The sequence below is a fragment of the Gymnoscopelus braueri genome, assembly GCF_963280865.1.
Source record: "Gymnoscopelus braueri genome assembly, chromosome: 16".
Classification (NCBI taxonomy): Eukaryota; Metazoa; Chordata; class Actinopteri; order Myctophiformes; family Myctophidae; genus Gymnoscopelus; species Gymnoscopelus braueri.
The window spans coordinates 52,021,942-52,044,409 of NC_137616.1; the positions used below are offsets into that span (position 1 = coordinate 52,021,942).

At 42.6% G+C, this 22,468-nt stretch overlaps 1 protein-coding gene across 1 annotated transcript in view; it reads right to left on the reverse strand.

Annotated features, from left to right (window-relative positions):
- Positions 1–22,468, reverse strand: part of LOC308102525 (uncharacterized protein) — a 152,717-nt gene that overhangs the window by 29,537 nt on the left and 100,712 nt on the right. Inside the window, exons 21-24 of the mRNA XM_080452267.1 lie at positions 14,701–14,874; positions 14,396–14,569; positions 14,078–14,230; positions 3,624–3,673 (exon numbers count right to left, since the gene is read on the reverse strand). Coding sequence (XP_080308393.1) covers positions 3,624–3,673; positions 14,078–14,230; positions 14,396–14,569; positions 14,701–14,874 — 551 coding nt within the window. The remainder of the gene's footprint in view (positions 1–3,623; positions 3,674–14,077; positions 14,231–14,395; positions 14,570–14,700; positions 14,875–22,468) is intronic.

A 22,468-nucleotide genomic window follows, 5' to 3' on the forward strand; every position in this document is an offset into this window, starting at 1 on the left:
TGTTTAAATGAGTGAATGATAAGCGCCTAACTTGTAACATTGCAAATAGGCTATGTTAGATTTGAATTGCTTGTCATTGTCGGCCCGGATTCATAAAGGGATTTACAACCATATTTTGTACGTACCGGCATTTAGGACAAATCCTACACCTGCAGTCGGATTCATAAAAGTTTTTTGTTCTGTGTTTTGTGCGTCAGGTGCGCACGTTCTCAGGTCAGCCCCGAGGCTATCTTACCAGGGCTGAAATGTGCATATGTCTTTAGAATGCTTTATTCTTCATGCCAAAATCAATTACAACAGTGGCAAACCTCAAATAAAATATATGTGCCCAACATTTGTCAACACATATATATAAAAAACAATATTTAAGGGCGTGTTATTTAAATGACGCTCGTTTTCAGACGTGAGATTTATCAAAGCTCCGACCTGATGTACGCCAGGATTGGCTGTGTAGGATTCGTTGATAAATGTGACTTCGACGTTGGTGTACGGCCCAATATATGGAAAAATATAAGCCGGTTTATACGCTGCGTTGATAAATGAGGGCCACAGTGTGAAGGACAGAGTTTCTCACACACACACACACACACACAGTGTGTAGGACAGAGTTTCTCACACACACACACACACACAGTGTGTAGGACAGAGTTTCTCACACACACACACACACACACACACACACACACACACACACACACAGTGTGTAGGACAGAGTTTCACAAACACACACACGCACACAGTGTGTAGGACAGAGTTTCTCACACACACACACACACACACACACACACACACACACACACACACACACACACAGAGTGTGTAGGACAGTGGTTCTCAAAGTGGGGTCCGGGGACCCCCAGGGGTCTCCAGATAAATGATAGTTAGGAACCAAATGGACCCTTATGGGTCTGTAACTCAGAGTGTACAAATGGACCTTAACTGGACCATTTGGTTCCATTTGTACACTCAGATTTAAATTAACATTATTTTATGGCTTAGAAATACCATTAAATGGGGGTCCGTAGCTTAATGCACGTCAAACTGGGGGTCCTTGAAATTAAAAAGGTTGAAAATCACTGCTAGAGCTGTAATAAAAATCTTCTCTTATGGAGGTCCCTGGCGTATCTTTTCAAATGGGGGTCCACGGGCTGATGAGTGTCAATTTGGGGGTCCTTGACATGAAAAAGTTTGAGAACCACTGGTGTAGCACACACACACACACACACACACACACACACACACACACGCACACGCGCACACACACACACACAAAACCCCTAAATTGATATACATTTGGCCGCGGACCCCCATCTGAAAGTGTTTTGTGCCAGGGACCCCCAGAAGCAAATATTTGAATTAAAGATTTGCTTTAAAAAATATATATATATATATTCAAAGATTTGCACACCTTTTCAAGATATTTCAAAAATAGCAGATCTACAAGCTCATAGCGCGGCACTCGGTGCCGCGCTATGAGCTTGTATATCTGCTATTTTTTAATAGCCAAAGCTAAGTGGTTAAAATGATTTTGACGCTATGTTAACTCATTTAGCTGGAGACCCCCTGGTACACCCCCCCCCCCCCCCCCCCCAGGGCCACTGGTTGAAAACCACTGCACTACTGTATATAGGTTTGGAGGCCTCACTGTCCACGAACAGCGTTTTCCCAGCGACTTGCAGGCGAGGGGGCAGGGGGCCGGGTGGGGAGGCCAAATAAGGATTTGTAATGTAAGGAATTTGTAATTTGTAAGGAAATGTAAATATCAACTCATTTAGATGTAGGCCTACGTAGGTTTATGGTTTCCCCTTTCACTCATGATACATTTTCTCTACATTTTCTCTTTCATAACAGATACATGTGCCAGATAATCCCCTACAACAAAACACCAAAACGTTTCAGTCATTCAGTCCGACTTCACTGTAGCTTATAGTAGCCTTTCATAAATTATATTTGTACTTAAAAGTTTAAGTACAAACGTGAAAGTTTATAATATTTAGAGAAATGTAAAGTTTCAAATACACTCAAATACATTTAGACTGAATGTTTCCTTTATCCTCATCTTGCACTAATGCACGGAACTGTTTGACCAGGTTTTTTTTGTTGTTGTTTCTCATAAGCGTTCATCCGTTGTCCGTCAACAACACAGCCGTCTGTGCCTTGACTTCTGTGCGCTGACACCCGCCCCCTCGCCTGCAAGTCGCTGAGAAAACGCCGTTCATGCCCGCGCCAGTCCCGACTCCCAAAAATGCTCTTGCATAAGCACTCGTATGTTTTCAAAATAGCAAATCTACAAGCTCATGCGACATGTTGTGAGCTTGTAGATCTACTATTTTCAAATAGCCAATGCAGCCAGATCTGCAATCTTATCTGAATGGGTGTTAAAGCAGTTTGTTTAAATGAGAGAATGATAAGCGCCTAACTTGTAACATTGCAAATAGGCTATGTTAGATTTGAATTGCTTGTCATTGTCCATTAGAGTGTGCCAAGGTTGGCCTTAGGCTAAATGCCAAGAAAACAGAGGTGATCACCTATAACATCTTACCGGAACATCCACCTCTGACAACAGCAGAAGGCACTGTGCTGAAGGAAGTCAAGGACTTTAAGTACCTGGGCTCATGGGTCAACTCAACCGAGCAAGATCTTAAGGTGAGGAAGACACTTGCATGGAGGGCCCTGAACATCATGACCAGTGTATGGAACTCTAAAGTTTGTCCCGTTTTGAACAAAATGCCTGAAACCATGAACCTATTCCGATTCTTCATATTCCATCAACATTGCACAATCATCTACCTGACCTGGTGGAGACCTGTGCTCTGAGGAGCACTTGTTCTAGTTCTCAATGAAATGATAACCTCAAGCCTGTGCTGTCTGGACTGAACTGTTTGAAAGATGTTGAAGTGATATTAGATATGAAACTGAGCCTTGTTCTTGTCATAACATTATCTGTCTGTGGGGTTTACAAGTATTAGACCAATGAAAAGTATTAAAAAAGCACTTCTGACTAAACCTCCTAACTCCATTGGATCGTCAAACTGTCAGTCAAACCTCCTAACTCCATTGGATCCTCAAACTGTCAGTCAAACCTCCTAACTCCACCCCCTCCCCCCTGTGTGGCACAGAGAGCAGCTGCAGAGAGGAATATAAACACACTTTATAATGACTTCAAATCAATGATGGACAAAACTCCATTTCCACATTAATGGTAAAAAAAAGCCCTCCTAACTCCACTTGAGCTGTATTTGGGTGCAAAAAGACACAGTGAGACGTGAGTTATTAATCATGTCAACACAGGGGCGGCCTTAGTGATCTGGGGGCCCGTTTCAAGAGCTAATATGGGCCGGCCCCCCATATGCAAAAAACCTGGCCATGTGCGTTTCATTTTGCTTCCAGCAGTAGTCTCACTGTCTGTCACAATTCACCCGCATCAAAACAACCTTGACAGGTCAAAACAAACACCAGTGATTATTAGCTGCTACCAACTAGTGGTGCGGAGGCTGAATCATTTTTATTCAATTCTGTGTGTTTTATTCAAACACGCACGCACGCACGCACGCACGCACGCACACACGCACACACGCACACACGCACACACGCACACACACACACACACACAATGTACTCACATGTTTTAAGGAGTTGAGGCGGAAGTGAGTTTTCTTCTTCTTGATCCAACCTGTAGGAATGAAACACATATATGTGTGTGTATATGTCACATGTACACAGTCACGTAAACATGTTTTATATGACACATGTACACAGTCACATAGACATGTTTTATATGACACATGTACACAGTCACATAGACATGTTTTATATGTCACATGTACAGTCACATAGACATGTTTTATGTCACATGTACACAGTCACATAGACATGTTTTATATGACACATGTACACAGTCACATAGACATGTTTTATATGTCACATGTACACAGTCACATATAAATGTTTTATATGACACATGTACACAGTCACATAGACATGTTTTATATGACACGTGTACACAGTCACATAGACATGTTTTATATGTCACATGTACACAGTCACATAGACATGTTTTATATGACACATGTACACAGTCACATAGACATGTTTTATATGACACGTGTACACAGTCACATAGACATGTTTTATATGTCACGTGTACACAGTCACATAAACATGTTTTATATGACACGTGTACACAGTCACATAGACATGTTTTATATGACACGTGTACACAGTCACATAGACATGTTTTATATGACACGTGTACACAGTCATATAGACATGTTTTATATGACACATGTACACAGTCACATAGACATGTTTTATATGTCACATGTACACAGTCACATAAACATGTTTTATATGACACATGTACACAGTCACATAGACATGTTTTATATGACACGTGTACACAGTCACATAGACATGTTTTATATGACACATGTACACAGTCACATAGACATGTTTTATATGACACATGTACACAGTCACATAGACATGTTTTATATGTCACATGTACACAGTCACATAAACATGTTTTATATGACACATGTACACAGTCACATAGACATGTTCAGAATCAGAATCAGAATCAGTTTTATTGTCACATCACAGGTTTACAAGGTAAAAAAGTGGGTGAAATTCTTTTTTGTACATCGTTCCCATCGCAACGTTAGTTTCCATAGAAAGAAGAGGGGGGGGGGGGAGAAGAAGAGGGTGGGGGGCAGGTGGGAAGGAGATCAAAAACAAGAGAGCAACAGAAGGCCAGACAAGTTATCTACATATTTACAAATTACCTGAGATAATAAAAAAACTAAAGAACTAAACTAAGGTGCCTGAGCATAGCAGCAATGTATTGTATACTGTGCATGTTATACTTATACTGTGCATGATAGACAAAGGACGTTAAGGTGCTTAGAGGAAAAGGAGCACAATAAAAAGACCCAAAAAAAGTCAGTGCGTTATACAAGGGATTAAGGTGCAAAAGGTCAGTGCGTGTCCACCTAGAGTGGACTGACCCTAGTATAATCCGCATGTAGCTCCATGAGGGAGTGCAACAAAAGTCATTTGTACCTGGTGTAGTCCACAGGTGTGTCCGAGGGGGGGGCTAAAGTCCAAGTAATTGTCCCTGGTATAATCCACAGGTGTGTTCAGGAAGAGCCAGAAAAGTCTGCGCCGCCTGCTGTCAGGCTGCTGAACTCATCCAGGCTTATGCCCCATTCAGCATTCTGACAGCAGTTGGATTGAAACTACACCAAAATCTGGTGGTGGAACTCTTGATACTGCGGTAGAGCCCCTTGCCCGGTCGCGGTCGTTGTAGGGGGTTGAACAGTCTGTGACTTGGGTGGTGCTTGTCCTTGATGATGCGCTTGGCTTTGACCACGCACCGCTTTTTGTACAGTTCCTGGAGCGCTGGGAGCTCGATTCCCATTATCCGCTCTGCCGATCGCACTACTCGTTGTAGGCTGACCTTTTCTCGGGCAGTGCAGTTCCCGTACCAGGCCGTGACACAGCCTGTTAGGATGCCTTCAACAGAACTGTTGTAGTACAGCCTGAGGATGCGACGTCCTACTCCGAGCTTCTTCAGGCGGCGGAGCCAGTACAGTCGCTGCTGAGCCTTTTTCCTCACGTGTGTGGAGTGCGTCTCCCATTTGAGGTCCTCCTCGATGTGTACTCCGAGGAACTTGAACTCGCTGACCCTTTCCACTGCAGCACCGTCGATGAGGATGGGCGCATGGTCTCTCCGCGGCCTCCTGAAGTCCACGATCAGTTCTTTGGTCTTGTCGACGTTAAGAGAGAGGTTGTTCTCACGACACCAGTGTGCCAGTGATTTGATCTCCTCTCTGTAGTCAGACTCGTCGTTGTTGACGATTCGGCCTATCACTGTCGTGTCGTCCGCGTACTTTATGATGGTGTTGGAGACGTGTGTGGCTATGCAGTCATACGTGTACAGGGAGTAGAGGAGAGGGCTCAGCACGCATCCCTGGGGTGCTCCGGTGTTGAGGGTCAGGGGGTCGGATGTGATGCTGCCCATTCTCACCACCTGATGTCGGTTGGACAAGAAGTCCTGTATCCAGTCGCACATGCTTGGGTGTAGCCCTAGGTGTCTGAGCTTTTTGTCAAGTATTGCTGGGACAATGGTGTTGAATGCTGAGCTGTAGTCCACGAACAGCATACGTACATATTTGTCCTTCAGCAGCTTGTTGTCCATGTGCGAGAGGACGGTGTGGAGAGCCATGGCAATAGCGTCGTCGGTGGATCTGTTTTTGCGGTATGCATACTGCCACGGATCCAGCGAGGCAGGTAGCGTGGAGCTGATGTATTCCCTCACCAGTTTCTCGAAACACTTGCTGACGATCGGGGTGAGAGCAACAGGTCTCCAGTCGTTCAGGCATGTCACTTTGGCCTTTTTGGGAATGGGCACAATGGTTGACATTTTGAACCCTGCAGGGACCACAGCCAGGGAGAGGGAGAGGTTAAAGATGTCAGCGAAGACACCCGCCAGCTGGTCTGCACATGTCTTAAGGACCCGGCCTGGAATCCCATCAGGTCCGGCTGCCTTGTGGATGTTGACCCGTGTGAAGGCTGTACGCACTTCTCTCTCCGAGATGGTTAGAGGAGGGTTCTCCTCTGCTGGTGCTGCTGATGGCCCTGCTTGGCTGCCGCGGTTGGAGCTGATCTCAAACCGGCCGTAGAAAGTGTTCAGTTCGTTGGGGAGGGAGGCAGGCGGGTTCACCTCGCTTCTGGTTCTTGTTTTGCAGTCTGTCAAGGTGTGTACTGCCTGCCATGTGCTCCTGATGTCGCCACTGCTGAGTTTGTCTTGCATCTTTTTTGTGTAGGCCTTTTTCGCCTTCCTGATGGCGCTGTTTAGGGCCGCGCGCGTCGTGTTGCGCGTTTCCACGTCGCCAGATTTGAAACCAGCGTCCCGTTCATGCAGATGTGCACGTACTCCGCTGTCCATCCATGGTTTCTGATTGGGATAGATCCGAACTGTCTTTTTTGGGACTATGTCATCTATGCACTTGCTGATAAAGCCAGTGACTGAGTCTGAGAGTTCGTTGATGTTATTCCCAGCGGCGTTCTTAAACATCCCCCAGTCAGTCTGGTAGAAGCAGGATTGTAGCATAGCGTCTGTGTCCTCAGACCAGATTCGGATTTCCTTCTCAACGACCGGCTCCCTTTTTAGCCTCTGTTTGTAGGCAGGTAGCAGCTGGATGGCGTCGTGGTCAGAGCTTCCTAGCGGTGGGCGGCGGAGAGCTTTGTATCCATCCTTGAAGGGCGTGTAGCAGTGGTCAAGAATATTGTCACCACGGGTACTGCAGGCGACATGCTGGTGGAATTTGGGAAAGACCTTTTTTAAGTCTGTCCGGTTGAAGTCGCCTAGGCAGATGACTGCGCAGTCCGGGTGGCGATTTTCTTGTGCACTGATCGCCTGGTGTAATTCCCTCATAGCTGTGTCCTTATTAGCTCCAGGATGAATGTAAACAACGGCTACAATCACGATGCTGAAGTCGCGTGGTAGGTAGAAAGGACGGCAGGCTATGATTAAAAGTTCAAGGTCTGGTGAGCAGTGACTGTCTAGGATTTTAACATCTTTGCACCAGTTGTTGTTGATCAAGGCACAAACTCCCCCCCCACGTTGCTTACCGCTCAGTACAGGATCTCTGTCCTTCCTATACGCGGTGAAGCCAGGAGGAGTGATAGAAGAATCAGATGCTAACTCCGTTAGCCATGTCTCTGTTAGCACAACAATACTAGTCCTCCTCGTCTCTGCGTTGTATTTAACGCGCGCCAGTAAGTCGTCCATAGTGGTCACTGTTCTTGATTCACACAGAGATCTAACGTTCGCTAGCAGGATTGAAGGCAGTGCAGGTTTATATCCACGTTTTGTTGTTCTTACGAGAACTCCCGCTCTAGTGCCTCTTCGCCACGGTCTTTTTCGTCGGGGGTTTGTTGATCCAGCCGGAACAAAGGGGACCCCACCCCCCACCCAGCCGAGTGGAAGGTTTTCAGCAAAAAAGTCCGGAATTCTGTGTGTAATCGCTGTGCTAATGTCCATAAGTGCTTGTCTGTCATAACTCCTTAGACACGCGACGGTGTAGGGAAAGAAGAGAAGGCTAAAAAATACTAAAAAGATGGAAAAACGTTGCGATGTTACGGAGCATGTACGAATGCGGCCGTCCTTCATGGCGCTTCCGGTTGGATGTTTTATATGACACGTGTACACAGTCACATAGACATGTTTTATATGACACGTGTACACAGTCACATAGACATGTTTTATATGTCACATGTACACAGTCACATAGACATGTTTTATATGACACGTGTACACAGTCACATAGACATGTTTTATATGTCACGTGTACACAGTCACATAAACATGTTTTATATGACACATGTACACAGTCACATAGACATGTTTTATATGACACATGTACACAGTCACATAGACATGTTTTATATGACACGTGTACACAGTCACATAGACATGTTTTATATGTCACATGTACACAGTCACATAAACATGTTTTATATGACACGTGTACACAGTCACATAGACATGTTTTATATGACACGTGTACACAGTCACATAGACATGTTTTATATGACACGTGTACACAGTCATATAGACATGTTTTATATGACACATGTACACAGTCACATAGACATGTTTTATATGTCACATGTACACAGTCACATAAACATGTTTTATATGACACGTGTACACAGTCACATAGACATGTTTTATATGACACGTGTACACAGTCACATAGACATGTTTTATATGACACATGTACACAGTCACATAGACATGTTTTATATGACACATGTACACAGTCACATAGACATGTTTTATATGACACATGTACACAGTCACATAGACATGTTTTATATGACACATGTACACAGTCACATAGACATGTTTTATATGACACATGTACACAGTCACATAGACATGTTTTATATGACACATGTACACAGTCACATAGACATGTTTTATATGACACATGTACACAGTCACATAGACATGTTTTATATGACACATGTACACAGTCACATAGACATGTTTTATATGACACATGTACACAGTCACATAGACATGTTTTATATGACACATGTACACAGTCACATAGACATGTTTTATATGTCACATGTACACAGTCACATAAACATGTTTTATATGACACATGTACACAGTCACATAGACATGTTTTATATGTCACATGTACACAGTCACATAAACATGTTTTATATGACACATGTACACAGTCACATAGACATGTTTTATATGACACATGTACACAGTCACATAAACATGTTTTATATGTCACATGTACACAGTCACATAGACATGTTTTATATGTCACATGTACACAGTCACATAGACATGTTTTATATGACACATGTACACAGTCACATAAACATGTTTTATATGACACATGTACACAGTCACATAAACATGTTTTATATGACACATGTACACAGTCACATAGACATGTTTTATATGACACATGTACACAGTCACATAGACATGTTTTATATGACACATGTACACAGTCAAATAGACATGTTTTATATGTCACATGTACACAGTCACATAGACATGTTTTATATGTCACATGTACACAGTCACATAGACATGTTTTATATGTCACATGTACACAGTCACATAGACATGTTTTATATGTCACATGTACACAGTCACATAGACATGTTTTATATGACACATGTACACAGTCACATAAACATGTTTTATATGACACATGTACACAGTCACATAGACATGTTTTATATGACACATGTACACAGTCACATAGACATGTTTTATATGACACATGTACACAGTCACATAGACATGTTTTATATGTCACATGTACACAGTCACATAGACATGTTTTATATGACACATGTACACAGTCACATAGACATGTTTTATATGTCACATGTACACAGTCACATAGACATGTTTTATATGTCACATGTACACAGTCACATAAACATGTTTTGTATGTCACATGTACACAGTCACATAGACATGTTTTATATGACACATGTACACAGTCACATAGACATGTTTTATATGTCACATGTACACAGTCACATAGACAAGTTTTATATGTCACATGTACACAGTCACATAGACATGTTTTATATGTCACATGTACACAGTCACATAGACATGTTTTATATGACACATGTACACAGTCACATAGACATGTTTTATATGTCACATGTACACAGTCACATAGACATGTTTCTATGACACATGTACACAGTCACATAAACATGTTTTATATGACACATGTACACAGTCACATAGACATGTTTTATATGTCACATGTACACAGTCACATAGACATGTTTTATATGACACATGTACACAGTCACATAGACATGTTTTATATGTCACATGTACACAGTCACATAGGCATGTTTTATATGTCACATGTACACAGTCACATAGACATGTTTTATATGTCACATGTACACAGTCACATAAACATGTTTTATATGTCACATGTACACAGTCACATAGACATGTTTTATATGACACATGTACACAGTCACATAGACATGTTTTATATGACACATGTACACAGTCACATAGACATGTTTTATATGTCACATGTACACAGTCACATAAACATGTTTTATATGTCACATGTACACAGTCACATAGACATGTTTTATATGACACGTGTTTCTAGGCATAGGAAATTGCCAAGAAAGGTTTTGGTCTGCCATCAGCGCTCTACTTCCGGTGGTGCGCTTATGTGTTCATTCCCAACAATATTTCTACACAGAACACTAACACCACTTCTCCTAGAGAACATGGATCGTTTTGGTTAGAAAGCCCACTTGTTTCTATGATGAAAGAGCAAGTTAAAATGTGAATATCTTTCCATGGTTTTGTCTGCTCCAAGGACTGCTTCCTGATCTGAAGGCACGCCCACTTGTAAGCTAACACTCACACGTTCTGAACAGGGCTCTGGACAGATTCAGTAGCGTAGCTCTGAATCTGTTCTTGAGAGATTACCTGCTGGGTTGCGCCACCCCTCCCCCTGTTGTATTTGATTTATTTTTTCCTTTTTTTGTGGTGGGTTTGGAATACTTTAACCACTTTGTGTTTATTAGTGATTTTCCAATAGATGGCGCTGTTTGCTAACCTATGAATGATGCCTTCACTGCCAGAGAAGGATAGACCAAAGAAGCTTTTGAAAGGAAAGGACATAAATTCCGTCCGTTCTCTAGATATCTCCAGGGTGGCAAAACTCGCACTGGAAGTTTGATGAAATACGTTGCAGTGGATGGAGCCGGCTGGAGCAGCTCATAAACAAACATTATTTCTGAATGATTGAGACCATTGTAAAATAATCGCTTCCGGAAAATAAAAGAAAACATATCACACATTTCATGCTGTCTTGTTTTTCCATGTACACTCCATATACATGTATTTAGGTATCCAAAGAGCAGAGAGAGTAAGTTTCTCACTGGGCAGCCATAAACTCGCAGGTGTTGATAGACTGATTGACAGTCACTGAATGATTGACAGCTGTCTGCCAATCAATCATTCAACCCCCCCCCCCCCGTGTTGTGGGCCGAATTGAGGGCGAATGTTTTTAATTAATTAATTAATTAAACGACCATAAAACAACATTAACAACACACTCTCCTTCAGTGGTGGAAAAAGTACGCAATTGTAGAATACTCTGTTACATTAAGTCTGGAATTCAAAATGTACTTGAGTAAAAGTATAAAAGTATTTGCATCAAAATGTACTTAAAGTACCAAAAGTAAAAGTACTCCTTATACAAAATGTCCCATTTCAAGTTTTCAAATGTATACAAATCTTTTGAAAATAGCTGATCTACAAGCTCACAATGCGTGAAATCGTGATTGCCGATATAGGGCTGAAGTGGTTACTGTATGTTTTGTAATAATAATCAAAATCTACAAAGTAACTAGTAACTAAAGTTTTCAAATAATTATAGTGGAGTAAAAGTACAATATTTGCCTCTGAGATGTAGTGGAGTAGAAGTAAAAGTATTGGAAATTAGAAACACTCGAGTAAAGTACAAATGCCAAAACATTTTACTTAAGTGAGTACTTAGTTACTCATCTCTGTAATTTAATTCATGAATCCCAGGACCATTATCCATTCTCTTTTGGACATGACACTTACATCGTTTTATATTACCACTACATTTAAGATGCAAATATTGTACTTTCATTATAATTATTACTTATTATTACTTGGCTACTATTATTAGGCTACTACTTAAACCTACTGTATTCATTGTTACTACAATTAAATTAACAGCTTATAGCCTATAGGCTACAGTTAATTTGCGTATTATTTTTTTGAAAAATGTGAATACTTTTACTTTGGTACTGTAAGTATATTTTGATGGCAATATTTGTGTAAAAAACGGAATTTATGTCCTTTCCTTTCAAAAGCTTCCTTGGGATAGACCCGGAAATGACGTCATTTAAACAAATAAACAACTCGTTCACTTCCTTTTTATTTGTTGTGGAAAAAAAGCCTTTTCTACGTTTATGTTGCTTTTTGGCGAAAACAAGCCACATTTAACTGGCCATAACTATGGATCGGTGTACCGCGACCCCCCACCCCTCCTCCGATTCTACAAGACCCCTGAGCGTGTAATGAGATGATCGCCGAAAATATTCCATGATTTTTCAAAGGTTAGTAAAATCGCTCGGATTCGCTGGCAGTGGCTTGACATTTTTATGAAAAACTCTGGCAGTTAAAGAGTTAAAGGTAGGGTAAGTGATATTTTTTTGAGAACAAACAAACATGTGTACTAGTGTGAACAGGTGAAGAGAGATGAGATCTCCTAGGCACCAGTGTTACAATGTTAAGTTATAGATTTAACTAAAAGTAAGCTGCAGCCAAGAAGCAAGAAATATCGAGCCCAGCGGAAAAGGAACGTATCGTCGCTGCCGTGGGATTACGAGCGCTGGATTTATGAATGAGACGCCAGTCTGTGTGTGGAATCTGACGGAGCCGCAGCCGGTGAGATAAACCCATGTCTACTGTTCTTATGGATTACAAACTTAAAGGTTTCATGACATTCAGTTTTACAACACATTAAAAGTCTTTGTCATGGTCCTTCAAACGTGTATAAAAAGTTTAAACTGAAAATTCCACTCTAGTGAGCCATTGCAGGTGTTTTTCTCTCACATTTTTAAAGCCTTTTCAACTGCAATGAAAAAAGAAATCTTTGCGGGTGTCGCTGTTGAGGGATTTTGCCTGTCAATCATCAACCCTGCTTGATTACTCCTACCCTCTGTCAGCAAATCTGTATTTGTGTAACTATTTGTGTGTCGGCCTTTGTCTTTAGTACACACTTTATATGACCATTTATAATAGTATCTCTGTTAGAGTGGACGATAAGAACTGTCTGGGATTGGGGCGGAGGGAAGTTTATGCCAAAACAGGCCTGGAGGCCTGCTCCTTACGATCTGTAATGCTGTTGCTCTGCTGAATCTTCCTAATAAATGGTCAACACTTCACTCTGACTGGATATTAATATTTTCTATTATAACATCTTTACTTCAAGTACATTAATGAATACAAATACATTTAACATACAATACAGTATTTGGTGTATTTGGTGACCCCAAATGGGTCTATAAAAAAAATTGCAGCACACGCCACCAAATCTCATTCCGAATGTTTCTGAAGAGTTGGCAGCCCTGAGCCTTAGATTACTAACCACAAAATCAAGTTAAAATGACCTAGTTTTGAAACAAATGGTCCCATTATCTTTATCTGCTGTGTTAAAAAGAATCCAGGACCATTTGCAATTACCATTCAAGACTTTCTCTTTTCACAAGCTCAAATTAACATAATTCTATAAGGTGTAGTTCAAAACAGTTTTGTCAATCTAAACAAGCAATACCGGGTGTTGTAAGAAAAATAAAAAAAATAGTAGAACAAAGAAAAATAAATGTATTGTGTGGATCACATTTTGTGTGCAATGGATTTAGCCGTGTCTTGCAAAATATCTCTCACCAACCACTTGACCATTTCAGCATGGACTGACTTCACACCTCTACTCACTTGAGAGAATTCAGTCCAACAGATAGCAGCGTCTCTTTTGAGTGTCCAGGTTGGTTGAAGCTTAGGTCGAGCTCTTTCAGATGGGAGAGTTTGCATCTCAGAGCTGAGGCCAGACAGGAAAAGCCTTCCTCTGAGACCAGACAGTGTGTCAGCCTGCAGAGAGAGAGAGAGCGAGAGAGCGAGAGAGAGAGAGAGAGAGAGAGAGAGAGAGAGAGAGAGAGAGAGAGAGAGAGAGAGAGCGAGACAGAGAGAAGAAACAATTTAATAATCTCCTGCTGACAATCAAGTAGAGATCCACACAGAAAACACATTATTCACCTCAGAATCTCCAGTGTGCAGTGTGGACTCTTCAGTCCAGCAGAGAGATTAATTACTCCTTCATTCTGCAGCTCATTGAAACTGAGATCCAACTCTCTCACACTAGATGAGTTGGAACTGAGAAGTGATGATAATTCCTTGCAGCATTTGCCTGTGATGCTGGTTTGTCTCAACCTGAATAATAAATAAATACATAGTAAACCGTTAATTCAGACAGAAAACGGACTTAATCACATATCTGAATCCTTAAATACATGTGTTTCATTCAAATAAATGTCAGTACTCAAATTGATTTGTAATCTAACCTTAGAATCTCCAATCTACATTGTGTACTCTCCAGTCCAGGAAAGAGTATTTTCACGCCTGAATCGTGTAAGTCGTTGTAACTCAGGTCAAGTTCTCGAAGACTAGAGGACTTGGAACAGAGAACTGAGGCCAGATGTTCACAGCAGCTCTCTTTGAGGTCACAGTAACTCAACCTGAATGGAAATAAAACATATAAACATGTCTTTAAGTGTCTTTGTTGTCTGCTCTGATGAATAAATAAATCACATTCGCAAAACATACTGTCACCAGCTCTGACTCACTGGACAATGGATAAAAGATCCTGTTAGATCTGTTAGTCTCTAATACTAATGTTAGTGTTTCCACCTGTGAAAAGGATTGTTTCACCTGTTGTCTGGTAGGCGTGGGACAAAAAAATCGATATAGCGATATATCGTTGTGCTCCCGTTTGTGATAAATAATCGATACATTACCGGCAAATATAAATATTTTATCAAAACGTGCATGTGCTCTATGGATTCCCCCGTTGCCACAGAGTGCAATACTTCATGCCTCCTCTCCTGTCTGTGGTGGGGCTATTGACATAAATGAGGGTAAAATGGGCGGGAGTAAGCAGCTCTGAAGAAGAGAAGACGTGTGAAAGTGAATAACAAGAATGAATGGAATGCGTATGGACATTAGAAAGGTGATTGCACACCAAATTTCAGACTTTTTCGCCGGCTGGGTGGTGGGAGAAACCCCCTTTTGTCTCGCCCGACAATGGAATGGAAGCAGCGCAAATGGTGACCACGGCCCGGTCGCCGTCGGAATAGAGCGGGGCTTGTCGAAAGAACGAGGAAACATGTAAATAAAGCCTCACTGCCTTCAATCCTGCTGGCAAATGTAAGATCTCTGTGTGAGTCAAAAGCAGTGACCAAGATGGATGAGCTACTGGCACGTGTAAAACACAACACAGAGACTAGGAACACATGCATTATTGTACTAACTGAAACGTGGCTAACAGAGTTAGCATCTGATGCCTTCATCACTCCCCCTGGTTTCACTGCCTACAGAAAAGACCATAACGGTCCGAGCATTAAGCAGTGTGTGTGTGTGTGTGTGTGTGTGTGTGTGTGTGTGTGTGTGTGAGTGTGGGGGAGGGGGGAGTGTAAACAGTAAGGTAGAAGGCCCGGCCCGCCATGGTGCGGAGCTTCGTCTTGTGGGGTTTGAGTGTGTTCGAATTTCCAGATTACAGGTTGAGGAGGCCCTTGCTTGTTTCTCTCCCAGAACCTGGCAACTCGGTGTTGCCAGGGAGAGAAACAAGCAACCAGCGTTAACTAGTTCTGCATTAGCGTTAGCTCGTCGGGGACTTTAAGTGCATGTTTGAGTATCATGAGACTCCACAATGAGCAGTAGTAGAGAAAATACTAACTTTGCATCGGTTATAATAGACGAATTTCACTCTTACACAGGCTCCCATTATGCCAACGGAGGGGGTCGACAGACTGCAGGAGACGGGACTCTCTGGAATAAGTCAACGTCCATTTCAATGATGGTGAGTGATTAGCGACACATCAAAGATAACACTTAAAATGTCCGGATCTCTCCTTTAAGTTCTATACTTTCACCAATAAGTTGGTGAAAACAGTCTCTGTAATGTGCTGAAGGTGTCATTATGGATAAAATTTGTCTTTTTCAACTGGTAAACAATGAAAGGACTGTTACAGTTGATTTTACAGATATAGAGAAAAACAACCTGGCGTCCCATGATCAGCGTGTGAAAGGGGCGTCAGTCACACAGGTGCGTTTGAGTTAGCCACGCCCACAGCTGTTGTTGTATGATAATAAGGGGAGGGGATGTTTTTAGTACGTAGTTAAAACAGTGTATTTCGATTGGGCCTTTTGACACAAAAGCTTTCAGCTTACAGGAAGAACCCCCAAAATACACAGATAAGACATATTTGCATATTATAACCACATCCGTAAAACTACATCAGAGGACCTATTAGAGTCATGTAAAATTCATAGATAAGAAACTGGAAAAGAACCCCATATTTAAATGACACTTCAAGTGTTTGTGATGGGCAGTTCAGAAACATAAAGCCCGCCTCCTCACAGACTGAACAGTTCAGAAACATAAAGCCCGCCTCCTCAGAGACTGAACAGTTCAGAAACATAAAGCCCGCCTCCTCAGAGACTGAACAGTTCAGAAACATAAACCCTGCCTCCTCAGACTGAACAGTTCAGAAACAAAAAACCCGCCTCCTCAGAGACTGAACAGTTCAGAAACAAAAACCCCGCCTCCTCAGACTGAACAGTTCAGAAACATAAAGCCTGCCTCCTCACAGACTGAACAGTTCAGAAACAAAAACCCCGCCTCCTCAGAGACTGAACAGTTCAGAAACATAAACCCCGCCTCCTCAGACTGAACAGTTCAGAAACACAAAGCCCGCCTCCTCAGAGACTGAACAGTTCAGAAACATAAAGCCCGCCTCCTCAGAGACTGAACAGTTCAGAAACACAAACCCCACCTCCTCAGAGACTGAACAGTTCAGAAACATAAACCCCGCCTCCTCAGAGACTGAACAGTTGAGAAACATAAACCCGCCTCCTCACAGACTGAACAGTTCAGAAACAGTTCAGTCAAAGAGTTAATGCTGACAAAAACAACCCGGTTTAATAGGTTGTTTACTACATTATGTAGGTTACGGCGACTGCCTTTACATTTTTCGTACGATGTTCAGAAGAAGGGATCTTAAGTTCTATACTTTCACCAATAAGTTGGTGAAAACAGTCATTTGTAATGTGCTGAAGGTGTCGTTATGAATAAAAAACAGACATTTGTCACATGCCTTTTTCAACTGGTAAACAATGAAAGGACTGTTGCAGTTGATTTTACAGATATAGAGACAAACTAGACGCGTCGCAATTCAGGGCAATTGCAGAGTGTGGTTGCGCCGACGCGAGTCGCGGGTCGCTGCCGCCGGGACTCGAGGAATACGCTGGGAGGAATACCGTCGGAGGCTGCACCAATTACATTGTCACGTAACTCCTGAGATCACTTGCGTTTCATTTAGAGTAATCTCTCAAGAACAGATTCTGCTCTGCGTTGGAATCTGTCGTGAAGGTTCGTCATAACGTGTACGCACTGGGCTACAAGTGGGCGTGCCTTCAGATCAGGAAGCAGGCCGCGCTTTACCCAATCAAATGTAGTGGGCGGGATTCACGTGTCCGTCGATCCTTCCCGCTCGAAACAAACCCAAACTAATTTAACAATAGCGTCCGCGGAGCAGACAAAACCACGGAAAGATATTCACATTTTAACTTACTCTTTCATCATAGAAACAAGTGGGCTTATAACCAAAACGATCCATGTTCTCTGGGAGAAGTGGTGTTAGTGTTCCGTGTAGAAATATTGTTAGTGGGAATGAAAACATAGTCGCACCACCGGAAGTGATGCGCTGAAGGCAGACCAAAACCCCGGTTTCCTTGCGCACGGGTGCTACGTCGTCATTGTCCCAGAGCCAAGTGAGATAGTACAAACAGCAGAGGGCGCTGTTTTTCCTTCTCATTTGGCTTTGGGTTCCCAGATTGCATTTAGAGAGGATTGATCCCTAGTGGGGGCCCTTAGGGATATTTTCGTTCACTTTTGTCTAAAAGCGCCAAATTTGGCACAGGTGTAGCTCAGGGCATACTTAAATGATTTGGCTAGGGCGCCCGCGCCGGTGACCTTTGGGGTCGCCACAGCGGCCGATCCAATATGGCCGCCACTTGTAATAGCTTTTGTCTCTAACATTTGAAACAGATGAGCTACAAATGTAAACTTGGTGTCTATTTCATGTGTTTTGACAATTAGAAATGTGTTGGAATGCTCTTTTTTATTTTTGGGTGTGTCTAGACCCCTAATTTGCATAATTCCAAGTGGCGTTTTGCTATTCTGAAGACATTGGACGTAACTTGGCCATTGTTATGAGTAAAACCTGGTGCAATAGGTCTAATTCAACTAATTCTGACATGCATGATTCCTTTCTGATGTTTATATGAAATGTCAGGGGTGGGGGGCTGTGGTTGTGACATTTTGAAGACATTGGTTTTGCTTAAAGGGCTCTTTGGCTACTTGCGGGGGAGGCCACGTGGAGGCTGTCTTCTTCTCTCCCTTTTTTTTTTTTTTTTTTTTTTCTTGCACCAAGTGTGCGCATCCAGGTTAGTGTGCTGGACCCTCATTGTTGGTGCATGCACCCTCACATCCACACAATGAGGTGCAACAGACCCCAGATTTAAAGCACTTGCAGCGCCCGCTACAAGACTTCTTGCACCCGCAGCGGAGAAGGATGGCACAGGCTGTACTGGCATCTGGCAGATGGGTCCAGTATGGTTCCCAAGCCTTTGTTGTCGAGCTGTTCCATCCCCACATTCCAAAATTGGGAATATTCAGTTTGACGGAGGTTGCCTGACTCCAATAAAAACTGGCCTGCAGCAGTGCCCTTTTTACATGCTGAGTCAGTGCAGCTTGGGTGGGAGGAAGGTTCTCAAGGGACTTTGTACCATTTGAGAAAAGCCGCTGTCTGGCCTCATCTACACTACTGCAGCCACAGCTCTTACTGTACATGATGACAACCATACGCTCCAGACGTTGCATATGAACAGGATCAGAGTTGATCTTCTCAGGCTCCAAGGTGAGGGCAACCAAGGTGTCTGTGAGATCTGGTGTTGCCTCCCAAGCTGCCCATGCACTCTTTTTCCCATGGCCAAGGAAGGCTGATGTAGTATCACATCCTGTCAGCGCATGGAAGAGAGGCAATGCCAGTGACTTCTGAGGACCCATTGCATTGCGGATTTCATGGACAGGAATGTCTCGGTAGCTTTTTCCACAGTCAAAGCCAATCCAAAGATCTGTGATCTTTAATGCATCAAAAAAGTGGATTGCAAGAATGACAACATCACTGTCAACCGTACAGACAAAAGCCTTTTATGGCCATTGGCCCCAGCATGGGCCAAGTGCAGAACCATTCTCGTGTCTGCTTCAGGATGGTTACAAGGCTTAAGTGTAGACAAATTGAATCCAGGCCTGTTGCAGAGAACATCATCATTAATCGTACACAGCAGTAGTTTACCCTGCATGTCATCCTTCGTGAGCTCGACACTTACAAGTCCAAACAGTTCTTTCTTATTGTCTTCATTTTTCAGGAACTCACTGTTCCAATTACGCTTTGGAATAGGAGTTCTGCCATCCCCTATTTTAGTTCTTTTCCCCATTCCTCGGCGTTGGTGAGTTTGTGCTTTTAGGTTCTCCTCTGGATATGTGTCAAACACAATATCCAAGCGCTCAACAGAGTCATGGCTCATGTATGACCTAACAAACCCTGCAATATTGGTGTTTATGTATTCATTGAATGTATTTGCAGCGAGGGGCCGGACCATTTGGGCCATTACTGCTCCATCAAGCACAACTACAGTGGCCTTCTTAGCTGCTGCTATGCGGACTTTTTGGACATTCAAGCATTCAAGTATGTCCGCCTTTGTGCCGCAGCGTAAAAGCCCTTGGTTGGAAATGCTGGGTGGCTCTCTCTGGTTTTCATACTTGAAGAACTCTGCCATGTCTGCATCAGGCCTCGATTGAAGGGAAAGGAATAGTTGGGTGATGAGATTCATGTTTTGCTTCTGAATGCTGTTATTGCGTTTGGCTTTTCGGTCTGGTCGATTTGCAAAAGTCAAGATTTTTGTCCGTGGAATTATATCCGAAATGGGCTTTGTGGCCTTCTCAAGTCGCTCCTCTACATAAGCTAAATGTAGGGCTATAGCAACTTTGTGAACGGTTGTGAGTGATTCAGATACTTCTGTTTCCACAATTTCCTGCGTGTCAAGTGCTGTGAGGTCATGATCTACTGATAGAAAAGGATTCCCGTGACTTTCCATAATGGCTGTGAAGGATTTGACATCTTTCATGAACTTGACCTGCAAGCTATGTGCCTCTTCATGATGAGAAGTTGAGGATGGTGAGCTGATGTTACTATACACAGCTTCAAACTCTTAAAACCAACCTGGCACTGTCTGGCCCTGCAAGCATGAATAGTGTGAGAGCTTCAGGCTTTTCATAGAGTCCAGCTGCTCCACCATAGGACTGCAGAATTTTGTTTGACTGCTCATGTGATTGATCCTTTGCAATCAAGCTGAACTTGTGTTCTGAACGTTGCACTACAAAATTCCCCTTCAAAAACTCTTCATAAATTGCCGGATGTTTTTCCGGTAGTTCAACCATGTCTCGTACATGGATAGGTAACCAGCGGGCATAGTTTGTGTGATCCATCACATGAAACCAAGCACACAGTTCATCACAAACTTGAACATACAAATTGAAGTTTCCTTCACGAAGTGACCGAATGAATCGACACAGTAGTAGCTCTAGCTCCATGATGGTGGACCAGTACTTGAACTGTGTGCTTGAGCTCGTTGGTCCCACATCTCAAATGACTCAGGTGGACCAAGAACATCTGCACAATAGATGGGTTTCCGCGCGACGTCATCACAGAGCAGAGTGCGCAATCTGCGCATGCGCGGGGGAGAACGAACCGGAAGCGCCATTCACTCTCTCGTTATTTTCGGGATTTAGATAGGCATAATGCTGCTATTATAGGCATAATAGGCATAATGCTGCTATTATATACAAACAGATCCAACTTTCGACAAATCATTTTTATTGAGTAAAGAAGATATTACAAACTGCATCATTTAATCTACTTTCATTAAACCTGGTGAAGACCATTTATTTTCTGAATGTACAATGGCCAGAGCTGCTGCGGGTAATAGCGCCCTCTACAGGCTCATCCCGCCACTGCGCGCGCATCATCCTCTCATGTTTACAAACAGGAAACCCATCTATAGGCAGAGTATGCATTTTGTTTGAGAATCTGAAGGGACATGAGAGTGACTTGATGGGCATAGCGTGTCCGTTTTATATGGTGCTCATTGAAGGCAGACTGAGCTCGTCCTGAAGTTAACACCTGGGCCTGGGAGAGGACGGTGGTCCAACCTGAATTATGGAGAAGTTTTCTTACCATAAGATGAGCTTTGTCTTCAATATGCAATGCTCCCATCATCAAAACCAATTTATCCTCACCAAGTGTCATGGGGTATTGCCATTGGAGCTAATTTTTACATGGCCGCCATCTTGGAAATATGCTAATTAGGTGTCCAGACACACCCAATCATAAAGATGATTTTTCCATCATATTTCTAATTGTCAAAAAACATGAAATAGACACCAAGTTTGGATTTGTAGCTCATCTGGTTCAAATGTAGAGGCAAAAGCGGGTTCAGGTGGTGGCCATATTGGATCAGCCGCTGTGGCGACCCCAAAGGTCACCGGCGCGGGCGCCCTAGCCAAATCATTTAAGTATGCCCTGAGCTACACCTGTGCCAAATTTGGCGCTTTTAGACAAAAGTGAACGAACATACCCTAAAATATTGGGTGCCCCCACTATTATGGTTTCTGAGAAAAAAATACTTGAATGGGAGTTTTTTTCATTTTTCCATTAAAGTGGATGGGGATATTTAATGCACTAATAAATCAATATCAATTAAAGTATGTAAGCAATCTCTTAGCAAAGTACAAGCACAGGATTCCCGGTGAAGCCGGTCATTTTGACATATGGCACGAAATTGGGCAAAAAAAACTGTGGGAGTAGTAGCAGCCCGAAATATAGTTTATCTAGAAACATCAACATATGGTTTTTGCATCAAAAGGTTACATTTTGAGCATTTGTGGCGCCCCCTATGGATCAAAGTGGAAATGCTTTTGGGGATTTGTTG